This window comes from Kryptolebias marmoratus, linkage group LG9 (genome assembly GCF_001649575.2).
Source record: "Kryptolebias marmoratus isolate JLee-2015 linkage group LG9, ASM164957v2, whole genome shotgun sequence".
Lineage (NCBI taxonomy): Eukaryota > Metazoa > Chordata > Actinopteri > Cyprinodontiformes > Rivulidae > Kryptolebias > Kryptolebias marmoratus.
This window is the reverse complement of record NC_051438.1, coordinates 25,971,608-25,992,430: the sequence shown is the minus strand read 5'-3', so window position 1 is coordinate 25,992,430 and position 20,823 is coordinate 25,971,608. Positions and strand designations below refer to the sequence as shown.

General features: G+C 36.5%; 2 protein-coding genes across 2 annotated transcripts; one reads left to right on the top strand and one right to left on the bottom strand.

The window, feature by feature from the left end:
* Positions 1–2,749: 2,749 nt before the first annotated feature.
* tmem144b (transmembrane protein 144b) lies at positions 2,750–7,489 on the bottom strand. Its single transcript, XM_017417431.2, has 12 exons — positions 7,302–7,489; positions 7,044–7,214; positions 6,845–6,967; positions 6,145–6,244; positions 5,885–5,965; positions 5,692–5,770; positions 5,362–5,441; positions 4,753–4,871; positions 4,428–4,547; positions 3,702–3,799; positions 3,023–3,076; positions 2,750–2,848 (listed from the first exon to the last, which is right to left on the bottom strand). Exons 1-12 carry the CDS (start codon positions 7,378–7,380, stop codon positions 2,765–2,767), a joined length of 1,188 nt encoding a protein of 395 aa, XP_017272920.1. The 5' UTR covers positions 7,381–7,489; the 3' UTR covers positions 2,750–2,764.
* Positions 7,490–8,577: 1,088 nt separating this feature from the next.
* On the top strand, positions 8,578–16,846 carry gask1b (golgi associated kinase 1B). Its single transcript, XM_017417430.3, has 4 exons — positions 8,578–9,574; positions 11,424–11,641; positions 13,606–13,832; positions 14,298–16,846. The coding sequence occupies exons 1-4, from the start codon at positions 8,734–8,736 to the stop codon at positions 14,503–14,505; spliced, it is 1,494 nt and encodes a 497-aa protein (XP_017272919.1). The 5' UTR covers positions 8,578–8,733; the 3' UTR covers positions 14,506–16,846.
* The last annotated feature ends 3,977 nt before the right edge of the window (positions 16,847–20,823 follow it).

Here is a 20,823-nt window from a genome sequence, read left to right as displayed (position 1 = left end):
GGGAACGGGGCTCTGCTGTCACATTTTCATTTCCTTTCTACACATATGATATTCCAAAATATCCAGCATATTTATCAGAGCAATGATGTTGTTTTGGTTCATGTTTCCCTCTGACAAGCTCCACTGTTTGAGCAGCAAATGCAATTCTAATGTTGCATTATTGTACATATCTTTAGCATGTGTAAAAGATGAAATCAAAGAACAATTTTAATATTTTACTTTTTAAGTCAGAACAACTTAGTTTCACATCAGTAGCACAGAACTGGGAAGCTTGTTTTTTTCTGTTTTTCCAGACTCAAAGTAAAGAAAAACAAAACAAAACAAAAAAAAAACAAAAAACAACAACACCCGTTTGCACTGGAAAAGAGATATCTCAAAGCTGGCTTTGGAACAACTTTGAACAATAAAAGCTGAAAGGAGGGCTATGAGGAGAGCTCTGCTTCATCAGTAACCCATGCAACACGGCCCTAAACATGTGGCAGAAGATGGATTGATGAACTTAATTATTATTATTACTCTCCTTCTGAAATTCTGGAGCAACTAAGAAAGAAAGTTTGTTTTTTGACAGGGACTAAAGGAACAAGAACAAAGCATTTACCCCTTCTGTGGGTTAAATGAAAGGCTGTACTGTATTTTTTATAAAAGGACTTAAAAAAGGTGACCAATAAAAAGACTATTCACAGTCTTTCTGTAAAGTCACATTAAGCACAGAGCAGGAACAATAAAATAAAATAAATCCTTGCATGCCACATGAATGTCACCATTTTGACTCTGCAGTCATCTCTCTGCAGGCCACGACTGAAGCAACAGACCAAGACCAGCGAGTTAAATGAGGTAGCAGGAAAGTCGACAGCTAAGAATGGAAGCATCAGCCATTTGTGTGACATAAAGCCAATGCACTTTACTGCATGTGATGAAACTTTAATACATGATGCTTTTGTGGCAACCTACACATCAATGATGCAGAGGAAGTTGTCATTTGCAAAGCTCCTGGACAGCTGGGACAGTTTTATTCTGTTTCCAGACTGAAGGATCTAAACAGTGAGGATTTTAGCATCCCCCAGAAAGGATCCTGTTTGATTTAGAGTTAATAAACATGGTAAAAACATTACATTGTCTTTATTACTTTTAATATTTTTATTTTACACTTACTGGATTGCAAAAACGTATCATCTACCAGTTTTGATGCAACCTTACGACATTTCAGTCTCAACAGAATACATAAATACACAGATATAAGTTTCCTAATTTTAAGTATCTATCCATCATAATGAAGTATAAAATATATTTGCAAATATTTAAAAATAATCATTCGGGTAGTCCTTATGTTGTCAGTCATATGCAGAATTTTAGGCTAAAACCATACCCGTCACTAAGCTGAATTTCTTGTGCAAACATGAACTTGATTATTTTTTTTATCCAGCATCAGGCAATAATCTGTTTGATACGATGCTAGACGTGACAGTCTTAGAAGAAAATGTTTACATATGCATAAAAAAAAGCATCAACATTCTGACCCTGACAGCTCAAAACATCCCGGCAGAAAGTGTAACAAATACTTCCCATTTTTTATTCTTTTTGCTGTGAAGCTGACTGAAGTAAGTTATGATAACATCTGTTACATCTCTCCATGTGTTTGATTCTTCTTTGGTTAGAAAAAAAAGTCTTACTTTTTAACTTTAGAAAAGTAATTTTACAGCTGTTTGTGGCTATCATTATTTGATTTATTTTTAACCCCTCCACAGTTTACAGATCATCCTATTTTATTCTGTGGAAACTCATTTCAGCATTTTCTGCCAGATTATTTCCAGACATCTGCTTATGTTCTGATGACACTGTAGAGAGCCATTCTCTTTCAGATGCATTTGTTAAATCCGAAAATCCCTCAAAGACTTTCAGGTATAGACAGACTTTTCATCTCAGACATATTGTCTGCAACACTGCTGGTTTTGTCCATGTCACTCCAACATGACCTGTTCTTTTGATGCTTTTGAAAACGGCACAATGTAAACAATTTCCACAACATCTTCAAAGTATCCTACATGATTCTCCAGGTTTACTGTCATTTTCCATTTATGTGACGTTCCAAGTAGGTCAGTGTGAGCTTTCAAAAGAAAAAAAAAAAAAAAAATCAAATATGACTCGTGATGATTGAGGATTTCAACACGATCTAAACTAAAGAATTTGACTGTTAAAAATCATGATAATTTAAACCATTACTAATTCATTGAGGATGGAAAACATCAGGAAATGCAGATTTAAATTAAATGCCTACCATTCTTTGAAGAAGAGTTCTGAGTTTACTAAAATCTGTTCTTTTGCTACTTGCCTTTACTACTTAAGACTACACACATTGGGATATGATGAAATTAAAATAAAGCTGAAAAAAATGAATGCATTATGTGGACAAAAAAATGTTAATCAGAAATATTTTAATTTTCAACATTTACAAAAGTAAATAAGTCTCAAGCGTTGATACAAAATCCATCACCATACCACATTTAAACAGTTTAGAGCTGTATTGTGTTTTGTTTAACAATCCTTCAACATAGTTTAAGAAATGTGTTAACATGTGGCTTTTTCTTTAAATCAACCAAAAATAAACTGACTAAAACATTTTTCAATACCAAATGCCATTTATCTCCATTTAAATCTTTAAGTTCCTTTTACCTAAAAAAGGTTACAGATTTTTTATTTTTTTTTAAAACATGGCATATGAATTTTTTGTCTAGACAAACATGATTTTTTGTGCAGTGCTCTGCTCTCAGAACTTTGAAAAGACAGTCAGCAAAGAGCCGGCCAACACCACACACGATGCCAGGAAGAAGATGGAGCAGTTTACAGTGCCCTGAGGGAGAAAGGAGCAAAATGATCAGTCATGTCTGCGCTCTTATTGTGAAGTTCAGTCAAAGATCCTTTAACGAGTTAACACACCTGTGACAAGTCATTTGTCACAGGAATAGTGTCAGGATATCAAAGAACATGATGTAGAAACGTTCTCATGCCAATTGTTGATTCTCACCTTAATTTCTTTAAACACCAAGGATCCCCACAGTGCTGCAACCAGACCGTAGCCCTGGGGGGTGGGAGCAATTATAGACCTCATGTTAGGAAAATTCAATAATTACTACACTACAGTGCCATCAAAAATAAAGTCTTACGGATAAACAAACCCTCTGGTAATATGAAACTTGTCCAGTTGAAGCCGTGTGTCAAAACACATTCGACAACTTTGGGGGGAGATGCTTGTGGCATTTACTCATCAGGAGAAATTGGCAAAAACTAAATCTCCAGCAATACACTTGAGAAGCTTCTGGGGTTTTTTATGTGTATATTATTAGCTCAGAATGACCTTTGTTTGATGACTAAATGTTTCAAGCAAATGATCACTGTACCAATTCCTTTCTTGAGGCCATCACGAAAAAATAAATAAATAAAATAAAATAGAAGTACACGTCACAAAACCCTCGTGTCTGGATGAAGAAACGTGACTATAAATGCCTGCAGACATCCAAGCTGCACAGAAATATAGCAACTACAATTAGCAAAACAATTATTGTGCAGGTGGTCTGACAAACACTTCCTTCAAAAAGACTTGGATGTAGTTGGATTGAAGATTTACTCACTGTTCAATACAAGTTGCTGTTTATAGATAGTTTTTTTTACAAAACCAAAAAGCCCTTAGAGATGGTTTTACTTACTGCAGTGACAACAGGAAAGGTAATGACAGAAGTCAGGTAGTTATTGGCCAGAAACCAACAGTATGTCCCAACTGTCCACATCAATCCAGACAGAAATCCTGAAGCACAAAAAATAAAGTAAACCAGAAAGAGTTCACAATGCAGTTGCGTCAATTTAATGATGTCAAGGACAAAAATCTGACTAAATGCTACTAAATCCCTTCCAGTCACAGAAATATCCTTTAGTTATTTATAGATTGTATTCACTCGCTCTGAATAGTAGGTCAAAATCAGAAGCCACACTGTATTCCCTGTATTGACTTTGCAATGAGCCAAAAGAAGCTGCTGTATGGCATTTCCACCACAACAGCTGATTCTTCCAGACTTAGTCAGGGTCAAACTTGAACTATTATTAGATACTGTAGTAGCCCCTTGGATACAAAGACTATGGTTCACAGAAAACAATTTATGATGTAGATTCCTGTGGTAGTTTTCAACTCAGAGTTAAAAAATAAATAATTAAAAAACGTACATGCAAACATTTCCTCTTGGCAAAAGGTTGCAGCAAGTTTGTTTAATTTGATGCTTTTAACAAATTTTTTCCTTTATACATTGATAATTTCTTACTCAGGGTTATCCTTTTTTGTAAATGGTTAAATCATTTGGTTTACAAGAAATCCTTACCTTGAAACGTACTTTAACTTGCTCAAAGTTCAAGAATAATGTGTTTGATAAATGAGCCATTACCTGGGAGGATGGCTCTTGAGTAAACCCTGGGTCTGCTTTTCATGGCTGCACAGTAGATAATAAAATACAATGTGCTTGCGACAAAAACACCTGAAGTCTGTGCATGTACGTAGTCAAGATCTAGGGAGAGAAACAGAAATTCACTTTAGTTATGAAACCATAGTCTCTGCAGGGAGAGGGATCGGTGCTTTTTATAGACCATGAGGGAACAAACCTGATGACCAAGGTGACATTTAATTTTGCATTCATTAATTGTTTGCTTGTTAAGGATTAAGGCAAATTGAAGTTTCAAAATGAAGAACATTATCAAGCGCTGAAACCATACCGTAGACACTGGCTTGGTAAAATATGCTGTCAGGGCACGATGAATGGTTCTTTATGTAGAGAATGGGGACAAAGGAAGACCCATACAGCAGGCCGGCCACAACAGCAAGCAGGCAACCGCTGATGAAAAGGATACAAGACAGAGCGAAGAACTGCATGAACGATGAATTTTAAATCTCCTCTGAGACCTTGTTCAATTAGTATGATAATTTCAACATTTTTCATAAACTGATAAACAGATTGACAGCATAAAAAGAATGCACACATATTCACATATTTCTGCAAAGTGGGTATTAAACATCCACTACAGATACCATTTCTACACCTTAAACTAACCTGAGGTGAAACTTCTTTTTATTAAAGTCATCTCTCATTCACCAATTTAACCTTTTTAGGACTGCTGTGGTATTTTGCTGCTGCAGAGATTGTTTGAATAGTTGCCATGATGAGAGAAACTAAATTTAATAATCAAGCCAGTGTGAAGCTGGAGCTCTGCATCATGTGCATTGAAATTCAAACTTTTTGCCATTTTTCTAGACTTTCCATCTTATCAAGCCAGTCAATTCAGTCAATGATGCTGTAAGCAGCTAAATGAATGGATTAGACTCACATGATTCGCCTGTTCTTTGGTCCAATAGCATCTATCCAGTATTCAGAGGAATGTCGTCCATAACTTCCTGAAATGGTTCTCTGTGGTGGTGTGGCAGGAGAACAAACAAATGGATGGATTATTTTGTTCAAGTTAAATGACCAATAATATTAAACATGGAAAAAACTATTCTTTTAAACCCAACCATGAATTTATAGCTTACCATTTACACTTAAAAATATAAAAGTCTGGTGTAAAAATGCAAGAACTGCTTTTTGGAAAACAGTAAAGGTTTCCTTTGTATGAACAAAATTGTCCTGCAATAAGCAGCATCACTGATGGTATACTCACTCTGTCAAGTAGTAAAGGAACCGTTTCCGACGTTGGACGTAAACTCACATCGCTTTTCACAAAGAAAAAGATTAGGCCACTGCAAAACAAATCACGAGTTATTCAAAATGACAGCAATATTACAGGCTGCTGAGACAGACAAATGTCAGAGCAGGTTAGGAGACATTCTGCTGCTTCACAATGTAGAGTTTACCTGAGCAGACACAAGCCAGCTCCACAATAATTTAATATTGGCTTGGAAACATTCTGAGGGTCGATCCCAAACCAGCCGAATCTGTTTGAGACAGTCACATAGTGTCAGATGTTTTAATGAAGTGTCTGAATTGCCTTGCACCTGCAACAAAAATGGCCTTCAATTTGTTTAGATCAAAATTCTTGTTAATTTAAACTTGGGCATCAATAGACAACTATATCATTTATTCACCAAAGCATTGAGACATTAATTTGACTTACCTTGAACTGGCCCAGCCCATCAGCAAACTGGCAGATCCCCAAATTAAAATTCCTAAACCGAGGCCAATCGCTTTCACAATGGTGACTACTGTTATACTTCCTGGGGATGCAAACATAAAAAACAAGCTCATGTTTTGGTGAACCGCTTGTACTTTTGCCCTCCATTTCAAACTGGTGACGTGACTGTCTTCACCATTTCCAGGTCTCCAGCTGAATGTTGAATTTATTTCTCAAATAAAATAAGCATCAAAATAGTTTGATAAATTAAGGAAAGAAACTTATTTGCCTACAGCAGATTTTTTGCTAAAAATCAATTGTCAAAATAAATTGAGTTCTCTCCAAAATTCATTAAACTGAAAAAATAAAATCAAATTATTTCCACATCCAACAACTTTAACAACCACTGTCAAATTTCCTGAGATTTCTTTTATTTAATCTGCACAATTTTGTATCGGTCTTCTTAATACAACATGAAAAAGAAAGATTATAAAAATGTTATTTTTAACCATGAAATTGCAACATTTTACAGTGAAATTGACAGCATCCTCAAAGTCAGACATTTTTCTTCACAGAAGACCATTTCTTAAAGGTCTTTGTTTGATGTTTAAAGAACCATTTTCTGCACCATATGAGACCAAACTGCAGATAAGCATCAAAGAATAAGTTTCTGCTTGAAGCCTCATTTTCAAAAAGACAATACCTGTGGCCCAGATGACTCCTCCAAGCATCGCAAGAGGGTGGAATTTGGGCGACCGAAGCAGAAGGTCTCCAACCATAGATACAACCCATATTGATGCACAGCTTACCCAGTGATAGAACATACCTGCAAATTAAATAATTGTCATCAAGACTAGAACTAGAAATGCAAATTTTTAGGAGTTTAAAAACAAAATGCTTACCATCCCCTGTTTCTATTCTTTTAACTGGAACAAAAGTGCTCCCATACAAAACCACAGCAATCATGTTTGCAGCCAAGCCATACGCAAAGTTGGTGATATTGGTGGAGTTACTATATAAGTCAAACTCTTCCTGTCTGCAAAGTCCACTAGCTTCACCACAGTCCATTGAATCTGTATCAGTTCAATGAGAAAACCTTTTAACAAACACACCTGCCTCAACCAGCCCCACATTTATCACTTAAAGACTAGTTAACCCACCTTCAGTGTTGTGGCATCTCACCATCAAAAACAAGGCAACAAATAAAACCAGAGATGAGCTTTTTACCTTGGGCATCATATAAAAGAATGTTTGTTTTCCTTCGGACAATATTAAAAACTGTCTCAGACCTCGGTTTGTCTGCAGTGGGGAAGACTGGAGAGCAGCCAGGTGCTGCCACTTATCCAATCACTGAACCTGGCATTTTATTTAAAGCCGCAGACAACACATCAAAGCACTACATGCTGGGAAAATATATGTCTTATGAGATAAGCTTAATTATTTACAACACTATGGGTGGCCCAAAAAGTTTACATCAAGCAATAATATTTATATTAGCCAGCCAATTAAAGTAACTGTGTAGAAAGTTGTTCAGTGGCTCACTATTCTTTACACAACAATGAAGACGAGCATTGACACAATAGTTCTATATTTAAACCTGTTTTTGTTTGTAGATCAGGATATCCGTTCTTTAAGCTGTTTAACCCTGACTGCACTTTCCTAACGTAACAGGAAGTATTTGCTTCCTCATTTTATTTATTTTTCCTTTCAGTTCTTTTCAGTTCATGAACTGTTTCCATTGTCTCAGTCAAGAAAAAAAGGAGCCTGGACCACCAGATGTCGCCTGAATCATATGATAAAATATAATATTTTTAAATTTGAGAATAAATTAGTTTCTAAGTTTATTGTCTGCATTCAAGTAAAACCTCATTATTTTCACAAGTCATCCCCAAAGTATCCTAAAAATTATGACTGTGGTCAGTGCTTCCTATTTTTCCTATTTATGCAAGCTTTATTTGTCAATTTATGTTATTAAAGTAGCAGAATGCACCTTGTGAAATATTATAATAAAAATGTATTGACTGTATAACTCAAAAAAGTCTGAATATTCATTTGAGTTTCAGATAACTTTTGGGGTTTTTTTCTGACGGAAGATTCAGAGCCAAATAAAATCATAACAAAACACCAATTTAGTGCTTTAAGTATCTTTTTTATTTGTGTAGCCTTTTAAGATAAAAAATCACTAGGTGCTTCACACAAAAATAACTTAAAATACATGAACAAATAAAGTAAAATAAAAGCTAAATTAAAAAAAAAAACCAAAATACAATCAGAGAAAACAAATAGAATGCTACCCAAATAGCAGTCTAAAATGTTGAGTCTTCAGCTGTTTCCTGATCCACTGAGTCCACAGAACAAACACAGATTACTTTATTGAGGTGATCTATGAACAAAAGAAAGTTCTGTCTGCTTAAGGTTTGGGTTGAAGGATGGTTTTCCTGTCTGTCCACTTCCTGGGCAGCTGTCTGTATCTCTGCACTCTCAAAGTTTTCCTCTTGAAATAGTTTCGGAAGCTGTGTGCTCCTCCCCAGTTTGAGTTTAGAGAAGGGAGGAAAAAAAAGAAGCTTAACCGTAAAAATGACATAAGTTCAAATGGGGAAGTCTCGTGTTCACTGGTTTTGTTGTCCTTTTTTGAAGCTGAGCAGCAAGTTTCGGAGATATTCTCTTTTCAGAAGAAGCCTGTTAGTCACGATTGCATGCATTGTCTATTTGTTTTTCGTGATTTCACAAGTTGGACTCTCACAGCGGCACCGGCCCAGAAGAGCTGATGAGGACGAGAAACGGCGCACCCGCGGATTGCACCATTTGGAGATGAACGGCGCAGCTGACTTACAGACCGGTCCTGTCAGTTCTGCGCTTCCAACACGATCCAACGTGGTGTACATCAGGCTGAAATCTAAACGTCTTAAACCAGCACACATACGAGGTACAATCCGACCAAAACTGAGGAAAAAGGTGAGAAGAAAGACGACCAGTCCGCCTGTTAAACTCGGAACAGCGGAGCAGTACGCAGAGCAAATAAACTTCGCATTTGAGAAGTCCAGGAAACACGCCACTTATGAGGATTATAAATCACTGAAAACAGTCGATAATGATGGAGCAGATGCTCAGGTTAGCTCTATCAGGATTTACAGCCAAATGGCACCCCCTTGGTTCAGCTCACAGGACCTGAAAACGATGCGCTTTCTCGCTGATGCCAAAGTTTTGCGCATGAAAGAAATTCCCCTCAGAGACTCTCCATCCCTTCTGATATTTGAGGGTGAAGCCACGGCCCCTCTGACTAACCAAAATCACTCCAGTGTATGTGGAGGGCAATGTGGAATTATCCACGGCCCCGTGGATAACACGGAGGTGTTTGCTTTCCATTTGGACAGGGTGCTTGGACTTAACAGGACGCTGCCAGCTGTAAGCAGAAAGTTCAGCTTTTTGCACGGTAGGTCATTAAACACGAGGTAACAGATTGTTTTCTGTACAACGTGGAAAAAATTGGGATTCTATCTTTTCTCGCACAGCGAATTTATCTCACAGTACCCAGAATCCCAAGAGTGATCCTTGTCCTGTTAATATTCCTGAAAAGTTATCTGAAAGATCAGTTTAATTAGATGCTTAGTTGTGATTCAGTATCCCAATCTAACTAAAATAAATGTTTCAAATATACAAAATGCAAACCCAGATTTGAAAAATTTATGACATTGTGCAAAATGTACATAAAAATGGAATGCAATTATTTGTATATCCCATAAAGCCTATTTTATTCACAATGAAACATCTTAAACATGTCTGAAGCTAAGAAATGAAAAAAGGCAATATTTTATGGAAGTGACCTATGAACTGGAAACAGCTGGAGAAGCATTTTGCAACTAATTAAGTTAATTTGCACCACGTCAATAAAAGGACTGGGTATAAAGGGTATTTTAGAGAGACTGAATTTCTCAGAAGTAAAGCTGGGTAGAGGCTCACCAGTTTGCATTAAAACAGGTCTGATTCTGTTATAAACATCACTTCATGGGCTCAGGAACACTTCCACAAATCATTGCCTGTAAACACAGTTCACTAGGCCATCCACAAATTCAGGTTAAAGCTCTATCATGCAAAGAAGAAACCATATGTGAACACCATCTAGAAATATCACTGTCTTGTCTGGGCCAAAGCTTTGTTTCATTTAAAATGGACTGAGGTGAAAAAATTGTTCTGTGGTCATAAAAATGAAAGTGTGAAACTCTTTTTGGAAACCATGGACGCCACAACCTCCGTACCAAAGGACGAGAGGGAGCATCTGGCCTGTTATCAGCAAATACTTCAAAAGCGGGGCTCTCTGATGGTATGGGGGTGCATTAGTAAGAAAGGCACCATCAATGCAAAATAGTATGTACAGATTTTAGAACAGCACATGCTCCCATCCAGCGAAAGATAACAGCAAAGAAGAACCAGGATTGTTGATCTGCTGAAATCCTTCAGCAGACAAAGATGGCACAACATTTCCTCCAAAACCTCTAGCAACTGTTCCCCCACAGACATTTACAGTTTGTTGTGAAAAACGATGCAATTTCCTAATTTAAACATTTGAAATGTTTACCGTGTTTCATTCTGAGTAAAGTATGGGTTTATGGGGTTTGCAAATAATTGCTTTTTGTTTTTATTTACATTTTACACAATGCTCTAGCTTTTTTCAGAATTGGGGTTGTATATGTAATGGATATTCAACAATATACATTTTCATTTTATATTATCACAGAGAGTTGCAGCACAGCTTGTGGTAAAGTCTTTCCAAAAAGGGTCTTATAATGACAGCAAGTATCTTTTCTCTGTTTCCTCTGTACTTTGCATTGCAATTATTCCGCTTGTGACTAATGTCTTCATCTGTTTTCACATTTGTATTTAAAATTTATACACACATTAGGGAGAACATTACTTCTGCCTTTGGCATTAAGTTGAAATATCCATGGCTGTCTCTGCTCTTTTGTTCTCCTTCATCAGGAAAACAAATATTGCCACAAACATTAATGTTCTGTTTTGATTCATCACATAAAGAAAATTACAAAATCCCTGCGTTAACAGCCCTACCACAGAAAGAGGATTGTGGTAAAATGTAAGTCTTATCTTGAGGAACAGACTGGCTTTCTCTGTTCTGCTTTCTGCTCAATTTCTCCAGGTCAAAGCATGAGGTTAGACTGTGGTTCTTCTGTCAAATCGAATAAAAAAGACACTTTTGTGGTTCAGCAAGATTTGGATGTCACAGTTGCTCAACTTGAAACTATAAACCCTATTTTCTCTCTCTTTAGATGGCCAGTCCTGCCCAGTGGTGTCATTGGACGCATCACTGTACCCAGAAGCCCTTGCTGCAGGCCCATTAAATGTGAAACTAACATGGAGGGAGTACCAAAACTCTCTAACACAGAGATGCTGGTATAAGAACATTAAGCCAAAGCCTGACTCTGGCTGCTCCACAATCCATCACTATGAATGGAGCAAAGTAGCTCTATTTGACTTCCTGCTCCAGGTAACAGAATGCAGCAGTAGTTTGTATATTCTTGTGGTTTTGTTTTCCGTCTAAAAGCTTTTTTAAAATGACTTTTGGAAACTTTTGGTCATTTGCCACAGCCGTGTGTTCCAACAGCTGCTTTCTACTAAGAAACTATTTAATACACCCTCATGCATTGTCCTCTGACCAAAATGATGTCCTATTTCCTGTTTGGGAGGCCTCTGTGGATCATTTTTCTGGCTCTGAGTACACATTCTTTTATTCATCTCTTATTTATAAAAAGTACAGAAGTAGAGAATAGATGGTTGAAACATTTACTCAAAATCAGTTTAAAGATTTGTGTGTCTTTTAGGTTAATATCTTTTTGAGTTTTTGAAATGAAAAAAATGTTTGATAAATGACTTTTTGGAGACTTTCAGTTGTTTCATCAAAGCACTGTGCTCCAACAGCTATTACAAAGAATTTAAAAAAAACACTCTCATGCATTTTTCTTTGACTGAATTGATTTCTTATTTCGTGCGTGGGTTGCTTTTACACTTTGGCACAGAGAACAAACTCCTTAATGAGTCTTTTTATTACAAGAAAGCAAACACAACTGAATTAAGACTCTTTCAAATGTACTTGAAAGTAGCCTAGAAACTGCTTCCCTCTACTAGATTTGTGATTAAAGTCTTATAGAGTTTCTGATCAAAGAAATTTTAGATTCCTGGATCTTTGCCTAATAGATAAACACTGACAAATTTATATTATTGCCTAAGGGAGATGAATTTTACAAAGCAAACAGAATATTTTATCTCTTTAATATGAGTTAAAACTCTTATGTCTATATTACTGATAACATCAAACATATTTGTAAATTGATAAAATATCAAACAATGTGTTCGGGTTAAAATATAGGCTGGCCTAGATGTATGAAGATGTTTGCATGTAGCTACAAACAGATTACTTGTGCAACATGAAATGATTCCACCGGACCACTGTTCTGTTGATGATTAAAACTGAATTCTGTTAACATTTTTAATTGTATTTTTTCCATTAAGACATTAACTTTGATTTCATTGAATACGTTGGTCCTAAAACCAGATTGAGAAAGACAAAAATCGGAAGAATTTTCTTGATATTTTCTTTGCCTGCTAATCAAGTTGAATGCCAAATCCATTTTCCCAAACAGAAGCCTTGCATTTCTTAAAGAGATGCATAACAACTTCAACCTTTCGTGCCAAAGACTTGTACTCAATTCTCTTGCTCTGTTCTAAAGTTTCACTTGCTGAAATAGACACAGATTCAGTTGATGTAGGCTTTGAAGTAAATAAATGTATCCTTAAAGGATGGTTGGTTTAATTAGAAATAAGGATGCATTAATTTTTTTTCTGGCTCACTTGACTTTTTGTCGTAACCTTTATTTTACCACGTAGGTCAATTAAGAACTGGTTCTCGTTTTCAAGAGGCGACAGGCCTGAAAGATTGCTCATCTTTCCATGTTGCTGCAGGTAGATTAAATGTTTCCTGTGGGTATCTCTGATGTCACTTCCAGGGCACTTCTGAACCCTGGTACTGACATCTTGCTCATCCTGTCTCTGGTTACACCATCTAAAAGCTTCATTACACGATTTTTTATTTAGTGTATAAAAGGATAAGGGTTGTAATCTAATTTGCTGTTTTCATTCCCTGTGGAGGCAGCAGGTGCTGCCTGTTAAGCTTTTTTTTAAAAAAATCTCCTCAGCAATTATGTTACTCAGCGATGGGGTGGTTAATTGATGTTGAATTCCAACTGTTTCCACTTCTGCCAAAGAGCTACTCCAAAGACCAACCAACTGGAGATGTTTAGTGTTTTCTTCCCTAAACCATTTTCATTTGAATAATAGAACAATTATGTTGCCTCCAAAGAAAAAAAGATCTAGAGAAAATTCGATTTTTTTGTAAGACGTGCTTATGTGTGATCAAGTTCATAAATGCTAGATAAATCTGAACTGTCTCCTCAGATTCACAACCGTCTCGATCAGAGCTGCTGCGGATTTAGGCCTCGGCGGGAGGATGTGTGCACTGAAGTGGGCCAGCGGGCTTCCTGTAAGGACCTGGACAATATAAAACTGGCAAACATCAACTATAGGAGTCATGACCTCAGGCACCTGGTGTTCACAAACAACAAGGGATTCTTTGACCGCAATGAAGACAACTTAGACTTCAGGCTGCTGGAGGGAATCAAGGAGTAAGTTTAAATCATAAAACATGACTCATACAGGCAATTTATATTTATTAGCCACAAAAATAAAGGCCTGTCATTTCTTGAAGGAATGCATATCGACTCTCATACCTGATATGTATCACCAGTAAGTCTGACTGTTGGCAAGCAATTTGTAGCTATTATACTGGGTATAGCAGTAAGAAATGGCTAATACATTTGATTCATGCTGCCCTACTACATCAATTCTTCCTGTATCTTTGTGTTTACAACTAGTTATCAATTTATTGCAATGTAAATTTGTGTTGACTGCAAAGAAACGACAAATGATATATTGATTCTGAAGAAACATATTGCAGCACCATTTTCAGAGTGATTCCACTGAATATCATGGCTTCATCTGCTCCCATCACCTGAGTTAATCAGACTCATCTCTGACACATGTATCTGAAAACCAGCATGGCTGTAAATGTGTGTGTGTGTGTTTTCTAGGCTTCCAGATCAGGCCATATCTGTGCTGAGGAGCAGGAAGCTGAGGGAGAAACTTCTCCAGTCGCTGTTCCTGGATCAGTTGTACTGGGAAAGCCAGGGTGGCCGACCGGGCATCGACAAACTGATTGATGTTATTGAAAAACGAGCCGAGGTTCTCCTCACCTACATCAACGCCCACGGGGTCAAAGTCATCAAAATGAATGATTGATGAATTTCACCAACTCAGACAAAGTGGATGAAAGCTTCAACCCCTATCTCATATCTGTATCTTATCAAAGTGTCAGCTGGTATAAGGAGAAGGGATTCTTATTGCCCAGTCTAGGCCAATGTTAAAACTCAGCATAAATCGTTTTGTTGGTTTGTTTGTTTTTATAAATGTCTTGCACTATTTAACAGCTTTTTTTTTCTTTTTTTGACCTAACATCGAAGGAAAAGTATTTTGTGGATACTCTCAATATTTTTTAGTGTTGTTCAAGGAATCTTGGATTTAGAAGATACTTTTTTGTGGCAAGTTAAAAGCTGCTTTTGAAAATTCTTTGAAAAACATGATCATTGCTGATGTAAAATGATGCAAAAAAGGCTTGGTGGAACTTTTCAGGAAGAACAGATTGGGCTTTTTGCAGAGGGGAGTGTGGCTCCTGTATGTGCAATGTACAGAAATTTTTAGAAAACTAACGCTGTCTATTGTTACCTATTATTGATATTTTGTTACTAACCGGTGACAATTTCTGCTTTGTGTGAACAATGACCAAGTTCTGCTAATACTTTTTGATATTTTATATTCTATTCCAGCAGGACAATTTGTAAATGCAGATCAGTTTTGTTTTTTGTTTTTTTCCATTGGGAAGAGAAGTGTGCAAAGCATAAAACATGTTTCAGTCAGTGTTGTAGCTATCTGCTCCATTGATCATCAAATTATGCTTATGACTCCATAAAATCCTGAGGGGTTATTGTGAAATATGTTAAAAAGTTATTTATTTTTCATGCAGGTTTTCTTTGTTACCCTCCAAGTCCTTGCACGGTCTGTAAGGCACTTAATTCACACAGTGACACATAAATACATGTCTGCAAAAAGCACCATGATGTTACAAAAACACAAAAGCTGATAATGTCAAATGTAAATCCTTAACATCACTTAAACCCTTTTAAACAGTTTTCACCTATCTTATGATAGGATGCACTGGAGTAAATGCATTTATACACAATGCAAATGAAGGCTAAAACATTGTACAGTAATTATAATATCCTAACATAGTTCCCTGCTAAAACATATTTATGTCATGCTGTGTGACGACAATGATGCTTGCTATGTGATATGTCATTGGCTGGCTCTTTAATTGTTGGTAAAATGCCTACAGAGACAAAGGATCTGATAGAAATCATACACAAGTCTACTTTTACAGGAGGAATCACTAATTTTGGAATCATTTTGCACTTTTCCACGGCCCTTTTTTTGTCTTCCTATCCCACTTAACATTGATTTCCTTCTTCCCTCCTGGCCCAGTTAAAATGTGATTGCCATCATCCAACACAGCTGCTGCCCTGTACAAAAACAATCTAGTTGTGCTTTGCCATCTCATAATTTATTTTGACATTACTTTTTTTTAAGATGTTCAGGGGCGTCTTATTGCATGTGTTTTGGTAAGTCCACTGACTGCATGTCATTTTGGAAAAATAACATCAAAAGAAAAAAAACTTAATGTTTGATTGTGTTTTTAAAAGCTAAAATCAAGCCCAGCATTGTCAGTTAAGGAAACACTGCTGTATGACTTTACTTTCAGGAAACAAATTAAGTTAACTTTTTTATTGTCTCAATTTATATCCCTATCCCAAAAGCCAATGGGCTGCCATTATTATGTAAAGAAATTGTAGTTATTTAACTTTTGCTCTTCCTCGGGCTTTTCAACAGGTGCAGTTACATTGAATGAATGTGTTGCTCCAAAATACAAGTGATTTATTTCTTGCCCTGAGTGTGCTGCAGTCTTTTTTAGAGGTTAATCAACTATGTTTGTGTAATTTACAACATTGAGCCATAATCAGTTTGGCTAAACTGCGTTTTTGCACAGTTGACTGCACTGAGTATTTATGTTTCTTTTCTTTTTCTTTTTTATTGTACAAGGATTTAACAAAATTTACATTATGTCTACAAGATTTGACTTGATGCAGCACAGTATTACATTGTTTCTGTATGTCTGTATTGTGTAACAGTGTAACTCATCAAGAACACAATGAATGCACAGGAGCAAGTGAAGACTTTTATGTGCACTCTATAAATTGACTACAAAACATTTATATCTCTCGGCAGTTTTTATATTTTTCTATTTTGTACCATATTTTTATATTTTATAGAAGTTTAAACTAAAAATGTTCAATAAAGCTAATCAAATTAAGCATCTGTCATGTTTTTTTGGTATTTCTTAAGTAAAACTGAATGCAGTTTGTTATTGGCCGATAGTGATCTGGATAATTATAAACTCTTAGATGGCAAAGTCACCTTTAAATACCCATTAAAATTTGTCAGTCATCACTTTGACAAATGGACAAATTTGCAATTTGTCCATTTGGCAACAGTCTAAACAATCAGAGACAAAATCTGTGCCACACTGTTGTGTAACTTTCCTGCTTTTGGTTGTTAAAACATGAATTTGAAGCATCTTTAAGTGTTATTTTCTTCTGTCTGTGCCATGCATTGACTAACTAGCCTGTTGTTTTAATCCCTGTGCACTCACATGAGAGTGTCTGTGGCTTTCATGCCTTTGTGTGTTTATGTTAGAAACCCCCTCCAGCTCTCAATATGCTCTACAGCAGAACCCTTCACAAGTGTGTGTGTGTGTAATCACACCAAAGCATACATGGACAAAGGATGACCTACATGTGTGAAACAACAGGATCATGCAAAAAGACAAACAGGCGGGGTGTGAAGAGCAGGACTTCTCTTGACTGTTGCACTCAGTCCCACTCAGTAAAATCAGATCACTGTAAAAAAAAAGGAAAACACATGTCTAGCTCTGCAGAGTAAGTCCAGCTGACAAACAAGCCTTCAGGAGCAGTTAGTCATTCAAGTGAAATGTTGACTCAGACTCTCAAATATTAGTGTAAAAATGTTATTTTTACTGTAACCCTAAATTTAATAAATCATGTCCCCTGAAATTTGCCAAGGCTGACTACATGTGGAAATAACTTAAACTGCTCAGAACAAATAAAACAAGATGAACATTCTCAGTTGCTTGAATGGAACTGGACCTTTTTTTCTTATTTCTTGAAGGTGTTTCACCTCTCATCTGAACTGGAAAAGACTTTCAGATGAGAGGTGACACATCTTCAAAACACAAAGAAGCAAGTTCAGATACCTTCTATTCAAACACCTGGAAAAGTAAGAACTAAGAGCATCCTCTGTGTTTACACCAAAAGTTACTCACCTCACTATTTACAACACAATGCAATATTTCAACATGTAAAGCAAACCTTAAAATCGATTGAAAGTTATGCAAAACAGAGGCACTTATTTGATTATTTATGAAAAAAGAAAAATGAACAGAAAAACATCTAAATCTTTTAACCACAAACTGCTCATACATTTTAAAACAGTTACAGACTTGGGGATTAAAACATTGTTTTGTGTGTACTTTTTTCACAAGTCATATCCCATGATGCTAATGATGCTTCAATGTTTTTTGTTTGTTTGCTTTTTTCCTCTTAGAAATAGCCTGCTCAATAATAATAAAAATATCTTAAGAATCAGTTTAAATGATAATGATATTTTGCTGAGTTTGTTTTTTTCTGTTCAGCCACAAATTTTATTCTAAGAAACTACAGACATTGTCAGTGAATAAAAAAACATTTTGAACTGGTTAATATTAGTTGTGTGATTCATTTTGAGGTTTACTCATCAGATGCTAAGTGTTATGTAGAAAAAAATGGATTTCTACTCTTGAATCAAGTCCTGATAATTCCTGGAATGATGTTAGTTTGACTTTTTAGCCTCTGGATTGTCCTCACTTCTGTCTGATCTGACTTCTAGTTTTGGTTTAAATAACTTTTCTTTTGATATGTTACAACAAACTTGAGGCCAAGCTTCAATTTCTCTAGTTGATGTTGCATTTAGGAACATTTTACTACTCCTTAAAAAATCCTAAAGAGCAAAATAAAAAAAACAAGCATATTTTTGATTAGCATTACAAGAACAGTGTTAACATTATGAAAACATTTGGTGTCTAACAATAGAGGTGCAGCACTACATTTTGCTACGTAATTAGAATAATTTGTATTTTTTATTTAATCCTGGCATAAAAGTCAACATTTTAAAATCTACTTAGAACTAATGTTCACTTTAGTTTGTTACCTGGATTGGAAATTATGATTCCTGATGATCTAATGCAGCAGTTGCCCTGAGGGGGGTTGGTGATGTCTTTATTGGTGAGTTGTTTGATAATAACCACAAAAAGAAGTTCCCACACAATTTCAGTTGTGTACCCTGACCTTTTGGTCATTTTTCAAAATACACTGTCAGGTCAGGCAGGCCTACTATTGGCTGATTTGGCTTGTGTCATCCAGGGTTTAAGTGGTCATCTGACAGCTTATAAGATCTCTTTTTCCTTCAGCTACAGCCGGTGGCAGCTTCTTATAACAATACTTGACAACTCCTTAATTGCCTTTTTCAAGGCCTTTTTGTGGTATTGGCTACAAAACCCCTGCAGCCCATTTCCACTGGACCCACCCTCACCTTCCAGCCCTGTTCTTCAACTTCAGCTGCTACATTGACACACCACAGCTTTTTTTATTTCATTCACCTCATCAATGTGATCCTTCCATTAAACTGTCAGTCCAACAATGAAGACATACCAACAACAATTTAGACCACAGAACCAGATCTGGGCACAGGCCAGTGACTTGGAGTGTGGGTGGAAAGGGGAGTCTCCTGTGTACTTGCAGTTTCTGACTGATTTCAGCACACATGATTTGTGTGTAGAAGGTGTTGTTTCTCCCCTTCTCGTATGAATGTTGTTTGCTACAGGATGGTGGACCGGACATTTTGGGTTGAGGCATTGGTTTCCACTCTCTTATGTTCTAGGGTTGAGGCCAAACTCTTCAGTACCTGGTAGTGGACCAAGTCCTGGTTGCGGACCAGGCTGTTGACCAGGATGTTTCAGGATTGCACACTGATGACAGGCTCTCCACGCCAAAGATGCAGGTTTGTTGGAGAGGGGAGCACATCATACAGTATGTTGCTCCGGGAATGAATCCGATCCTGTCTGTTTCCATATTCCACAGCTCAACTAAGGTAAGCTCAACATTTAATGGGCAGACAATAATTTGTCAGAAAACTGATGCCTATTTTGAGATAATTAAAGAAAGACTTTAAAAAATGCACAGCATGCATACTAGAATAATTTACAACTTATCCACAAAGGTCACGGTGACTCTTGGACCCTTTATAGGAACGTGGAACGTGACACCGCCTCCATGTGCAAAGAATAGTATTGTTACAACAACATGGCACCGCGTCTGTCACACTCAGCTGACTCTAAAGTTAGACCACACAGTAATAAAATGAAAATGTGTTATCTATTAAAAGCAGCCAGAATAAATATCACAACATCCTGCTGCGTTGATTGTAAACTGCTGAAAGAGGCTGTCCTTACACTGATAAGGATTTAAGAGCAGATGGAAAAAATGTCAACATGTGTCAGATAAAGTCATGCCAAAGGTTTGTTTGTTTGTTTTTTGCTCAGAGAAGCCACAAAAAGCACCATCTGGAAATGCATTCAACAAAAGCACACTTTTAAAAGCCAGTTGAAAAAGTCTTGCACGTCACCAGGATCTTCTACTCTTTTTACCCTTCTTTTAAGAAAAATGAGCAACACCAGAGTGGATTTTCTTCAAATCTGGTAAACATGTTTTATCTCAAGTGTTCTTGCTCTTTGTCTACTACGATTTCTCTGCCAAAATAGTATCCATCTCCTATTAGCTAAATCATAAAAATAAAAAAAAAATCATTTTGCACTGGTGCTTTTAAAGCTTTTACATTTGTATGAACCTTTTTTTTTTTTAGTAATACTGTTTAATTTATATTATCCTGAGGCAGTCATTATGTTTCCGGCCACCTAAACCTTTAGAAATAAATGACCTGAGTGAAAAAGAAGTGCTATTCAATATGTGGATAATACCTGGCAAAGGTTCACTTCAATTACAACTGCAGCTTAAAGTGAAATCTCATGAACGAGCCGACCATCTGTCAGGTAAGAATGCAAACTCATTGAAACATCATTGCAAGAAGTAGCGTGTGAGCACTTATTGTGACAACTTTTTAAAAGCCAGTTTAATGAAAGCAGTACGGTAAAAACACCTAGACTCAAGCAGGGACGTGCGGTCAGGGGAGGCAGGTGAGGCAGAGCCTCCCCTGTCATCATGACAAGAAAAAAAAAATCATAACATAAAATGATTATTAATATTTGTCCACTGATCTTTATGTATGAGTAATTTTCGAACATTTTTATGGTCCAAATCGCATTTTTATAGTCAAAAT